Below are 12,726 nucleotides of genomic sequence, written 5' to 3'. Positions count from 1 at the left end.
ACTGACAATTGTTTGTTAAAAGCAGCTCAATGTTGGCCTGTGACTGTATTATAGCCTGTTGTTATTGATGGCTGTTACTATCTATCTATCTATCTATCTATCTATCTATCTATCTATCTATCTATCTATCTATCTATCTATCTATCTATCTATCTATGACAGCTCTTCTGGACTCCATTTCCCATAAGCCCTGGCGACCATTCAGAAATCATGAGACCCATCATGAGACCTTGTAGCTCTGCTCTTTGACGCCAGTGTTTTGGGTCACCTATGCTGGCAGGATGGCGGTAGAAACCATCGCACCTGACTGGGAGTTTGACCGTTTTGACGACGGTTCACAAAGTAAGTTGGTCCTTCAGTCCGGAGCTTCACTGAAACACAGCGACGCGCTAAACTTTCTCCATAGCAACATTAGCCTGCAGCCTGCTAGTTAGCTTCCGCTGCTAGCGAGATGCTTTGCCACCGGGCGCCGTCTATTTGCTGGCATAAGACAGCTGTCACTGTTAATTGCAAACAAGCGTTCGTCAAATGGACTAACCTTATTTTTAATTAGTTATTTCTAATTCAGTTCAACGTCCAGCGTGCTCAGGCCGGCTGTAATGTAAAAGCTAAACTCGTGAAATAAAGTGACAGCAAAGATAGCTGACGTTAACCTCGATCACCGCCATCAGTCACAAACAGCTGATCAGTTTGACAGCTGAACCACATCTGAGTGCTCTAGACAGTAGCTCATGGTGAAAACAGTATAAATAACAAGCTGTAAAGCCAAATCCCATCGTTTAATGTGAACAAATATGCACAGTGGGTGTGTTTTATTGCAGACGTTTACTACAGTTAATATCCACTGCCCCACATGGAAATGAAATGGGTTTGGATATTTATTCAGTGTCTATTCGTGGCTCCTAAAAGTCTTAAGGAGACTGTGCTAACCAGCCCTAACAGCGGTGATGTTTGCATCAGTGTCAGGCCTGCTGAGGTGTCCATGTTGAAACCTTTCACCCTGCAGAAATACACACAGAGGTTCAGCTGAAGAACTACAGCAGGTTTCTGGAGGAGTACACCTCTCAGCTGAGGGGCATCGAGGAGGCTCTGGATGACTCCATCGGAGATGTGTGGGACTTCACTCTGGACCCCATCGCCCTGAAGGTAAAGCCACAAGAATCGGTGGCGGAAAAGACTCAAATTGTTTCTTCACAATATAAACTTGTGCAATTTCCCTCCCAATGCTTTCTGCTCTGTTTCAGCTTCTCCCGTACGAGCAGTCCTCCCTGTTGGAGTTAATTAAAACAGATAACAAGGTAAATGAAGACAAACAAATTCTGGGATTTTTAAAAACGTAATTTTTAAGTTCGTAACTTTTTAACCATTTGACCATTACGTCTTTTTTGTGTCAGGTTCTGAACAAAGTCATCACAGTTTACGCTGCTGTCTGTAGTGAAGTGAAGAAACTCAAGTATGAGGTAAGCATGATCAAAACAGGCTTTCTGTGGCACCAGTTCTTCTCAGCCCCGGTCCTACAGACACACTGTCCTGCATATTTTAGACAGTTCCCTGCTTTAGCACACCTGTTTGAAATCAATGGGTTGCTATCAGGCTCCTGCAGGGCTTGATGACTATTTATCGTTTGAATCGGGTGTGTTGGAGGAGGGGAAGCATCTAAAATGCACAAGGCAGGCGTCTGTGGAGTTTTCTTATAAACAAGCAAAAGTTACGTTTAGTGTTGCACTTCCATTCACCTCAGATCCTTTGCCAGGCCAATATTTTAACACTATAACACACCGTTATTGACATCCATCATTACTAGCTTGCAGTCTTAGTCTTCGCTGTCTCTCTGCTGCACATCTTGGCACGTTATCACCACTGGTTGATTGGTGGAACAGTGTGACACCGTTTGTATCTCATGTCACCCATGAGATAAACGAAATGGCAACTCACACATAGAAAACCAGCGCCACAGTGCTATTAGATGTCCAAAACTGCAGAGTGAACTTTTAAGTGGCGTCTTTCCAAACAGACATCTGTATCCCTCGTTTGTGTTTGTGTCAGATTCTGACTCTGTGCCCTGAATTCACATTGCAGGCAGAAACCAAATTCTACACCGGCTTATTGTACTATGGAGAAGGAGGTAATCAGTCTGCTGTTGCTATTTACTTTTATTCTAGATTTGTTCTCAGCGGTACACGGTGATTCTTGTTAACTTATAGAAACTAGAGGTACATGTGTGTTTGTGTTCCAGTGTCTGACACCAGTGTCGTTGAAGGAGAGTCCCAGATTCAGATGGGCAGATTCATCTCATTCCTTCAGGTAGGCTGTGATTAATTTCTCTCATCATGTAGTTTGTCGAAATGCAGAAAACGCTGATAGATTCTCTCATCGCCCTTTTGATAGGAGCTGTCCTGTTTTGTGTCAAGATGTTATGAAGTGGTGGTCAATGTTGTTCATCAGCTGGCGGCTCTCTACAACAGCAACAAGTAAGATTAACTGAAGCGAGCAGTGTTGCACAGTGAATGCACTGTTGTTGGATCAGCTTGAATATCCACATCGTCAAAAGAGCTTTCATGCACTTCCCAAGCAGACGAAACAACAACTGAGACTGTATTTCTGGAATCGGCGCTTTTTGCATATTTTGCTGTGTTCGAATGCAAAACAAAATGCACAAAAGCATCTCTCCTCTCGTGTCTTAGGGGTGCAACGAAGATCATTGAGTCGTCAGGTGTCCATTTCCAGGTGGGTTTTAAGCTTCTTTTTTTTTTTTTTAATGTCTTGAGTTTGTATTCTCTATATCTCTATAAATACTTGTTGCTTTATCCGTTTTGTGTTCCATCTGCAGATAGTGTACGAACACCTCGGGGAGTTGTTAGTGGTTCTGCTCACACTCGATGAGATTATGGAAAATCATGGCACGCTAAAAGATCACTGGAAGATGTATAAAAGGTTAGCAAACACACACAAACAACTATTGCAACCAGTCAGATAAAGGACAAGCTGAGTTCCAGAAATTATTATTTTTGGTAGTGAAAACGACATTCGTCTATTTAAAAAAAAAAAAACACAATGTCATACAAGATTGTTGTTTTCACCCTGAAAGTCTTTGTATATTAATTTGATCGAGAGAGATATTTTGTATTGTTTGCCACATTTTCCGCATTTCTACCTAATTCCATCTCACCGTACTTACTTTAATAGATAATCTATGAAGACCGCAGTCTTCTGTAATTGCATCCTCTGGTTATAGGTTGTTGAAATCTGTGCACCATAACCCTGGGAAATTCTCCATCCCTGAGGAGAAGCTCAAACCATTTGAGAAGCTCCTGCTCAAGCTTGAGGGACAGCTTCTGGATGGCATGATATTGCAGGTGACTTTGTTTGTTTTTGGGCTTTCATTAAGTGGTGGAATTAATTTTCAGTGGCTGAAGTGTTTGCAGAGAAGTCAGAGTTGATATGCAAACCTGAGATGTTAGCGTCACTCATTTTAAAACTCAGTTGAATATATTCTGTTCATGTCCTTGGAGGACCATTAAACCTTATGGTGTGTACCACTGTGTGACAGGCCTGTGTGGAGCAGAGGTTCGATGATCCTGGGGAAGGAGTAGCTGTTGCCAAAAACAGTGCATTTGCAGAGGAGTTTGCGTTTAACGTTCGCACCATATTCACCAATATTGAGTCTAAAATTGGTCAGTACCTTTACTCAGGCTGGATTGGTTACCCTTGTCACTACTCTTTCCCGCAGCTTCAAGGTGATTTACGCCTGTGTGTGTGTTGATTGTTTTCAGGTGAACCTTCAGAGATTGACCAGAGAGACAAATATGCTGGCGTCTGTGGCCTCTTTGTGCTTCACTTTCACATCTTCAGGAGCGTCGACAAAAAGCTCTACAAGGCACTGCTCGATGTCTGTAAGAAGGTAGCTCAGCGTTCTTTGCCTGCCTCTTTTTTTTTTTTTTTTCCTATCCTTGACAGCCCTCCCTCATCCTCGTCTTTTCCTTAATCTCACAACAGCGGGAACTTCTTGCTTCTGTGTTTTTGCGTCCACCTCTTCCTCTAGGTTCCAGCTGTCACTCTGACTGCCAACATCATCTGGTTTCCCGACACCTTCCTCATCGCTAAGGTCCCAGCTGCAGCTAAACTGATGGATAAGAAGAGTCTGCAGGCCCTCAGAGCGCAGAGAGACGCCTTCCTGCAGCAAAGAGCTCAGACGCTAACAAAGTCAGTGGGGCCAAAAATGATTTCACTTAAATTACATTTTTAGACTTGAGAATCAGAATTTTTTTTTTTTTCCTCTTCAGGGATGTTCAGTCCTATTATGTGTTTGTAACTTCCTGGATGATGAAGATGGAGTCCATCCTGTCCAAGGAGCATAAAAGTGACAAGTTGGCAGAGGACCTCAACAGCAGGTGTAATGTGTTTGTACAGGTGAGGACCGACAGAGCACAGCGGTGTCTCGGGTGAATTTAAAGGTGGAAATGCACCTAAAATGCATTGATTATCCCCAAAAATTTTCCATCTACAAACACGTCCTCCACAGACTTTAATGGTAGACTGACCTCATATAATTATGTAAGAACAGACACGTTCGTACTGTAACATCTCGCTCGGTGTTTTCTGTTCCTCACAGGGCATCCTGTACGCCTACAGCATCAGCACCATTATCAAAACCACCATGAACATGTACATGTCGATGCAGCGGCCCATGACCAAGACTTCTGTCAAAGCTCTGTGTCGACTGGTTGAGTTGCTCAAGGTGTGTGTGTGCGTGTGTGTGTGTGTTTTTCAGCGTTTCCATGCTTTTCACCACTGCTCGAGTAAAACTAATCGTCACGTGATGTCTCTCTCCCATCAGGCCGTGGAGCACACGTTTCACAGGCGGTCCATGGTTGTAGCAGACTCTGTTTCTCACATCACTCAGCAGCTGCAGTCACAGGCCCTCAACGCCATCAGCAACGCCAAGGTAAACGCTCAGATGATGAATCGGGCTATTGGTATTAACAGGACGAGTTTATGCAGGAGATGTGACATGCTCATCCTATGTTTCTCCTTAAAGAAAAGGGTGATCTCCGACAAGAAGTACAGCGAGCAGCGTCTGGACGTGCTGTCATCGTTGGTGCTGGCCGAAAATGCTCTGTGCGGACCCAGCACAAAGGAGCGGCGCCTAGTGGTGTCGCTCGCACTGTGTGTCGGCACTCAGCTGGTATGTCAGGAGAAGCCGTCGGTCTGCTTCCTTTTCACTTTGTGTGATTCTTCGCTTGACATGGAAAACTTTTGCTGTTTCGTAGAGAACTTTCAAAGATGAGGAGCTGCTTCCGCTGCAGCTTGTGTTGAAGAAGCTCGATCTGATTAGTGAGCTGAGTGAGAGGTGGGATTAGTTTTTTTCCTTTTGATCATTTTGAACAAATTTCAAGTGCAAAATTTAAAGTCGGTGCACAATGCAATCTGCTTTTGCTCCATCTGCCAAGAGCTGGCAAAGTGTTGAACCCTCCAGGCAGTGAAGAAAACTTCCAGAAGTTTAGTTGCAGCTGCTTGGTGTGGAGCCAGCGTGACAGACAGCTATCAACATCTTGTGTAATAGAAAGCCAGTGTTGTGCTGCGATGCCAGTGGCTCACAGTCAAAGAACAGAAGCACAGAGGTTTTGAGAACAGGCTAAACACTTTTTTTTTTTTCATAACCCAGTCATTGAAACGCTGGCATCTGAAATACACATTCATCACTTTGTCAGGTGATTGTTGATCACTGATTATCTGTTGAAAGAAGCATTTTTACTGGCATCTGGCACTAATGTTGGACCTCATCAGAACTGTGTATAAATTCATGGCCTCCAGAAGTCCTTACTTGTATGACATCAATTTGATGACCTTTGACCTACTTCAGGAGTCGCTAAGCAAACGTAGGGACTGTTTCCTGTATTCCTCAGGGTCAAGCTGCAGTGCGAGTGTAGTTTCCTTTACTGGCACCGAGCTGTGTTTCCCATCTACCTGGATGATGTGTACGACAACGCCGTGGACGCAGCACGGATACACGTAAGCAGATGTTACACGTTTTATGTTCATAACCATCAACCATACATTGCTGAATGAAGAGGACTGAAGATCCTCTAATTGATGTAAGCTGTTATCACTACGCTGATTTTAATTGTTACCTGCTTTTCTTCTGCTTGTGTTGATCGTCTGCTTTGGTGTTCTGCCTCCCTGGATGGCGTCTGCGATTGGCCGGAGCAGTACATGTTTAGTGCGCTGAGGGACAGCGTGCCCTCCATGTTGCATGCCAAACACATAGAGTCATGTGACCAGCTGTTGGAGAGCTATGACAAGGAGATCATGGACGTGTTCAATGAGGTGAGAACATACAGGGTTCACAAAAAGTTAGGGATATTCGACTTTCAGGTGAAATTTATGGAAAATGTAAAAAGTTAATGCTACAGTGATATTATATCATGAAAATAGGGCATTTAAGTATCAGCATGCAATGGTAGTTTCTTCATCTTAAACAATTTATTGAAAGAAAATCTACCAACAGTGGAGGGTAAACGAGGGTAAACGTAAAATTGGGACGTGGCCAAAGGACGTCCACTCCTCTCCTTTCTGTGACTCTTCCAGTCTCTGTATCACTGTTACAACCTCCTGATGACACTCTGTGACCCTCTAAGCTCAGTGGACACTTCTGTCTGAGGACCTGTTTGAAGCCTCCAGTTTTGAGGTGCTGCTGATCAATTGTTAGGTGTCGTCTTGGTCTCATGATGTCAGAATGTGAACAGCATGATGAGGAGGACTGTTTAAATACCAATTCTAACTGAAGCAGGAAATGTATTGGTGGTGGTTCATCCTGAAATTTCACCTGAAAGCCGAATATCCCTAACTTTTTGTGAGTAGTGTATGACGCTGGAGTGCGATGCTGACAAAGGGAATACACTGTGGGAGGTATAAGTGTCGACAGGTTTCATTTAAACCTTTTTCATACAAATCAAACAAAAAAGCAGCACTGCAGTCAGATCCTTAACCTCCATGTTTCTGATGTACACGTGTGACTTTGTTTGCTCTGTTCCTGGCATCTGACTCATGCAGCACCTGCTGGACAAGCTGTGTAAGGAGATCGAGAAGGACCTGCGTCTCTCTGTTCACACCCACCTGAAGCTGGACGACAGGAACCCTTTCAAAGTCGGCATGAAGGACCTGGCCCACTTCTTCTCCCTCAAACCCATTCGGTTCTTCAACCGCTTCATTCATATCAAAGGTGCAGAAAAAGTGTTCGCACATGTACACACACCAGCAGGACATAGCCAGGGGCATTCTGTTGTTGGGGTTGGCCGCTCTTGTGACGGTGATGTCTCAGGAACATGTTGAGGCACAAACGTCCACTTGGACTCACAGATGAACTGGTTAGATTTTGGTGGTCAAAGGTCACTGTGACCTCACGAAACATGTTTTTGGCCATAATTCAAGAACTGATTCATGAATTGTGATACATTTCACACGAATGTCTAATAGGATGACATGAAGACATTTTATATCCAAAAGGTCAACTTTACTTTGACGTCTTAATGACGTCTCTGCAAAAACACTTTACTGGATGTTATTCGGTAAGCTAAACGGTAGTTCTAATTTTTTAATGAAATTCGGTGAAAATTTAAACTGTGAATGGCAGAACTAAGTGATCCTGACCATGTTGGTATAAAAAGGCGTCCTTTGTGTGCAGTGTAATGCTGACACCTGCTGGAAAACTGTAAGACGGTGTTGAGTATTTTTATTTTATTTATTTATTTATTTATTATCCATGTCGTTGCAGCCTATGTGACCCACTACTTGGACAAAACTTTCTACAACTTAACCACTGTCGCTCTACATGACTGGGCCACCTACAGTGAGATGAGAAACCTCGCCACGCAGCGCTACGGACTGACGATGACAGAGGCACACCTTCCCAGCCAGACCCTGGAGCAGGTCTGTGTGGTTGGAGGATTTTATTTGAAGATGTGTGGATGACACATAATTGATTAACTGGGCGCTCCCCGTGTGTTCTCATCAGGGTTTGGACGTACTGGAGATCATGAGGAACATTCACGTTTTTGTCTCGCGCTACCTTTATAACCTCAACAACCAGGTACGACTTGTAGCCTCCATATTAACCTTCTCTGCCTTAAACCAAGCAGTCGTCTGTGTGTTTATATCCAGTTGTTTTTGTCGCTTTCCATCAGATCTTCATAGAGAAGGCAAGTAACAACAAGCACTTGAACACCATCAACATCCGTCACATCGCCAACTCCATCCGGACCCACGGCACAGGCATTATGAACACCACGGTGAGCACCTGGGAAGGGCTGCAGCACTGTGTGTGTTTCAGTGGATCTGACTTGCCTCAATAGTCTTGTTTGACTCACCTGCTGCACCTCCGCTCTCCTCTTTCCTCAGGTGAATTTCACCTACCAGTTCCTGCGGAAGAAGTTTTACATCTTCAGTCAGTTTATGTACGACGAACACATCAAGTCCAGACTCATCAAGGACATCCGCTTCTTCAGAGAAACAAAGGACCAGTCAGATCAGAAGGTAAGTAAAGGCTTTGTTTTGTTTTTTTGTTATCACAGCAGTTGCGCAAGCAAAGGAAAATGGACAGATGGGGGTATTGCAGGGGTATAACTTTTTTTTTTTTCAGTTTGATCAGATGGTTGTAACACCAGTTGAGCCCCATCTGGTGAGAGCTAGAAACTGAAAACCAGAGTTTAAGATGAAGTGAACCTGCCAATGAGTATATTAAGTTTTCATATCTTAAAAGACACAGGCTTTCGGTAAATCCAGGCTTGGGAACAGCGGCTTTTCTAGATTTTGTGTTCTTGGAGTCATTTTGCTCCTGTAATAACCCCCCGAAGTTGTAAAACTACTGCGTTGTCATATGACCGAGCGCTGCGTCATGGCTCCCTCGCTCAGCTCACTCCTTGCTCGGCCGTGGTCGTCCATATTTTTTCCGCAGTATCCATTTGAGCGAGCGGAGAAGTTTAACCGCGGCATCAGGAAGCTGGGCATCACTCCTGATGGACAGAGCTACCTGGACCAGTTCAGACAGCTCATCAGCCAGATAGGTGAAAAAAAAACCCACAGAAATCTTGTTTATCTCTACTTGACACTTAAGCTATGAAACTTCAGGTGAGGCAAAATAAAATGTAACACCAATTTTCCGCTGTTTTCTCTCAGGTAACGCCATGGGCTATGTGCGTATGATCCGTTCTGGAGGCCTCCATTGCTGCAGCAGTGCAATCAGGTATAAGATAAAGTTGTTCGGGTGCTGGTTGTGTATATTTGTGCTCCCTTGCAATGAGGCTATGAAGGTCTTGGCCTGAATCGGCCTGAGAAAGTCTCTGAACCACCGGGTTAATGGATGCTCTAGTGTGATCTATGTAAACACGCTGTTAAATCTGATTAAAACTCGTGTTGACTGAAGTATTTTCTGTTATTTGACACAACTGTGTTTCTGTGTCTGGGTCATCTCCAGGTTCGTCCCCGACCTGGAGGATATCGTCAATTTTGAGGAGCTGGTGAAGGAGGAGGGGCTGTCAGAGGAGACGCAGAGATCTGCTGGGTATGAAAACCCTGTCCCTCTTTATGTCTGTGAATCACAACTTGTGCGCCAGTGTTTTTCTAGCTACCCTTTACGGCTGTGTTTTCTAGTTTTGGCTGGATGTGGGGTTGAGGTTTTAATTTTGATTTAAAGTTCAGCGTGTGCTCCAGTGATCACAAACGACGGTGCTGTGTCTACGGTCAAATAATGTTTCAGTGCATTTCCAGTTTACCACCTGCAGAGGGCGCCACAGGTAGAATAATGTAAAGGAAACATCGGCTGTTTGCACAGTTCACATTATTTATGGTGTCGTTTTCAGTGTCCTAGACTCGGTGTTGGGTGATCTGACCAGCAACTCTGCTGAGGGTACCGAGTATTTCAAGATGCTGGTGGCGGTGTTTGCAGCCGAGTTTCGCAGCGCCAAGAATATGCACCTGAGGAACTTCTACATGATTGTGCCCCCTCTGGTCAGTGCAAAGACCTTTTTTATTTGTTCCTCTGCTACTGCCTGTAGCGCTCGTTTTTGTTCACCCACTGGCACTGCAGTGTTTTCATTTTTCTTGATTGTTCTTCATCATTAGTCTGTGCAGCACTTTCAGTGATTGATACCCAATAAATCCCTCCTATAGACTGTGAATTTTGTGGAGCACTCCATCGGCTGCAAAGAGAAACTCAACAAGAAGAACAAAAGTGGAGCCGCTTTCACAGATGATGGCTTTGCCATGGGTGGGTGGCCTTAAGTGATAAATTACACATGCATCCTGCACTGTAAAACATCGGCTCAGTTCTCCACACTCGTACTGCTTTTTGACTGTTGACCTACCGTTCTTCTTATTGTTCCCGCTGTGTCTTTCGCTTTGTCAGGTGTGGCGTACATCCTGAAGCTGCTGGACCAGTATCTGGAGTTTGACTCGCTGCACTGGTTCCAGGCTGTCAGAGATAAGTACAAGAAAGAGATGAGTGCAGTGGCGAAGGAGCAGAACGTCCAGTCTGCCAGCCAGGATGAAAAGTTGCTGCAGACAATGAACCTCACTCAGAAGAGGCTGGACATTTACCTTCAGGTACGGTTCCTCGTTGGACACAAGTCATCCACATCCTGTTTGCAATGTATCCAGGGATGCGCACACAACTATCACTGGGTTATTTTTGATATTGAACAGAACATAAACGTGATGATTCCCAGGCAGGTTTTGTGGTTTTATTAAACCCTTTTTATGATATCTAAGCAAATTTAAAGATGTTTATTTGCATTTACCATCTGATATTTTCAGGGTGTGTACATCAATCTGAGTGGGGGGAAAAAATGTTGTCATGTCTGTGTGTTCTTATTTGACTGAGTTGATTATAAAAATGCTTATTGCCACAATCGGCACTACTTCTTAAAGTACAACACTTGCCTCTTCTAGCTGTATGTCACAAACACACTGCTGACGGGCAGAATCAGCAGGTTAAACTACAATAACTACCATGCCGTCGTTTTTAGACCTCACACTGTATATTTTTGCCTCACGTCTCTCCCTCTGCACCTGAAATCCTCTGATGTAGAATAATTGTTGACTCCAAACTCTGTCTTCACCTCAGGAGTTTGAGCTGCTGCACTTCTCATTAAGCAGCGCCCGGATCTTCTTCAGAGCAGACAAGACTGCAGCAGAGGAAACTCAGGAGAAGAGAGATAAAGGTTAGGTGGTGTCGTGATGATTAATAGAGTCTTTTAATTATGCATAGCCACCGGCACACCCACCCTGATGATTTTTCACAGATAGAAAGACAGCAGCCTGATTAACGAGGGAGAAGTATGTGTGTGTCTTCATCCCCCTTTTAGATCTCACAAATTTAACATGACTGTCATTTTCTCCCCCAGAAGAAGCTGCCAAAGCCTCAGATGGCTCAACCCCCGCTGAACCTGCCTCAAAGTGACCCTCGCTGTGAGATCGTGGCTCCGAGGGTGCTGGAAAATGAGGGGATGATTTTTCACCTGGACAGAAGACGTGTGAAGAGCGGATCTCCTGCAGCAAACTGCACTGAAATGTGCACTGAAACTCTTAATGTCCCGAGGCAAAGCGATCGCCTTCATCAGAGAAAGAATGTGTACTTAAATCGCTGCTGCAGGAAGTGTCTTTTTTTTTTTGTTTGTTTGTTTCCATTCTACAGAAACGCCAATGTAACATCTAAGAGCTTTGAAGTGTTTGCAACATTAAATGAATTAAGTCTGAATTCGTAGCATTTACACTAGTGATCAGAAAAGGTCAGGTGGTAACAAGTGAAAGGTGAAAATGAATCCTTTCCTCGACCACTTTGCCTTTCGATGCTCGTACATTCGGTCTGGATGGACTGGATTATTTTTCTACGGTGGAAGCTTCAGCTTTACGCGTCCTCTGCCGATCAGAGATGAGTTCAGGCGAAGCTTAATTTGCATCATTTCAGCACTTTGCTACATCTTTGCTGGTGTCCTAATTGAAACAGACTTTTAATGGCAGCTCTGTTCCTAATACCTCGGTAGATTACAGCACAGTAATGAGGACTGGAGAGAATGTTTTCAATGTATAATGTTATGTTTGTGTGCCATATTAGTCTACTGCTAATTTTTGTTTTTGTTCATTTCATACATTGTATGAAACAAGGTGTGTATGTGCCTTTCAAACTTCTTAGTGTATTTTAGTTATTTTAGTGTAGAAATAATACACACAAAGTTCTTGATCATTGAGTGCAAAAGTTTCATTTTGGCTATGCAGCATCGGAGATATACCATTACATTTTGATTTCCCAGTTTTTTTAATCTACCAACATGTGGTACATGTGGAAATGAGGCCATCATTTGGTCAGAATTACATTCCATCAATTAACTCGCTCGAAAAGAAAGTTCTGTAAAGTCTTTAAAGACTAATAAAACCGGCACTTTCAACAGAATTGAGTCATCAGTTTGTACTAAAAGCCTTCAAACCCAAAGTTGTGGCACTGCAAGAGGTTTTAAAGCACAGTTTTATTTTAAAGCAGTAGATTAGCACATATTGCTCAGATATGGATGTTTCCTGGTGTAAACATTCAATCGATGTGCTATATAAAAATGAATTTTACATGTAAATGTCTCACTTTGGCATTGACATACATCAAAAATAAATCTGACTCCAGCAAATGGGTTGAACTTAATGAGGGATCTCTGTCTTTAAAAGGAGCAACAAACAACACAC

The 12,726-nt window shown here is 43.6% G+C and overlaps 1 protein-coding gene across 2 annotated transcripts; it reads left to right on the top strand.

Annotated features, from left to right (window-relative positions):
* The first annotated feature begins 223 nt into the window (after window positions 1-223).
* Window positions 224-12,445, top strand: washc4 (WASH complex subunit 4). Of its 2 annotated transcripts, none has more exons than XM_070831451.1 (33): window positions 224-342; window positions 1,007-1,146; window positions 1,245-1,298; window positions 1,395-1,460; window positions 2,080-2,125; window positions 2,237-2,304; window positions 2,389-2,471; window positions 2,685-2,727; window positions 2,831-2,934; window positions 3,236-3,356; window positions 3,551-3,674; window positions 3,774-3,901; window positions 4,043-4,203; window positions 4,284-4,410; window positions 4,613-4,738; window positions 4,838-4,945; window positions 5,039-5,185; window positions 5,271-5,350; window positions 5,907-6,012; window positions 6,211-6,327; window positions 7,054-7,222; window positions 7,775-7,929; window positions 8,015-8,089; window positions 8,184-8,288; window positions 8,398-8,532; window positions 8,954-9,062; window positions 9,175-9,241; window positions 9,473-9,559; window positions 9,858-10,005; window positions 10,168-10,264; window positions 10,403-10,599; window positions 11,120-11,216; window positions 11,403-12,445. In XM_070831451.1, exons 1-33 carry the CDS (start codon window positions 282-284, stop codon window positions 11,453-11,455), a joined length of 3,504 nt encoding a protein of 1,167 aa, XP_070687552.1. In that variant the 5' UTR covers window positions 224-281; the 3' UTR covers window positions 11,456-12,445. The 2 variants fall into 2 exon arrangements, with proteins under 2 accessions (XP_070687552.1, XP_070687551.1); XM_070831450.1 differs by having other exon boundaries at window positions 11,400-12,445.
* The last annotated feature ends 281 nt before the right edge of the window (window positions 12,446-12,726 follow it).

Source organism: Pempheris klunzingeri, chromosome 5 (genome assembly GCF_042242105.1).
Source record: "Pempheris klunzingeri isolate RE-2024b chromosome 5, fPemKlu1.hap1, whole genome shotgun sequence".
Classification (NCBI taxonomy): domain Eukaryota; kingdom Metazoa; phylum Chordata; class Actinopteri; order Acropomatiformes; family Pempheridae; genus Pempheris; species Pempheris klunzingeri.
Note: the sequence above shows the minus strand (reverse complement) of the source record. Positions and strands in the feature narration are given on the sequence as shown.

Excerpts from the sequence above, each read along its gene's own strand:
- washc4 (XM_070831450.1), top strand. The coding sequence starts at position 282 with ATGGCGGTAGAAACCATCGCACCTGACTGGGAGTTTGACCGTTTTGAC. Across the intron at positions 6,328-7,053 it reads TCATGGACGTGTTCAATGAG|CACCTGCTGGACAAGCTGTG; the intron begins GTGAGAACATAC and ends TGACTCATGCAG. Across the intron at positions 8,533-8,953 it reads AGGACCAGTCAGATCAGAAG|TATCCATTTGAGCGAGCGGA; the intron begins GTAAGTAAAGGC and ends TTTTTTCCGCAG.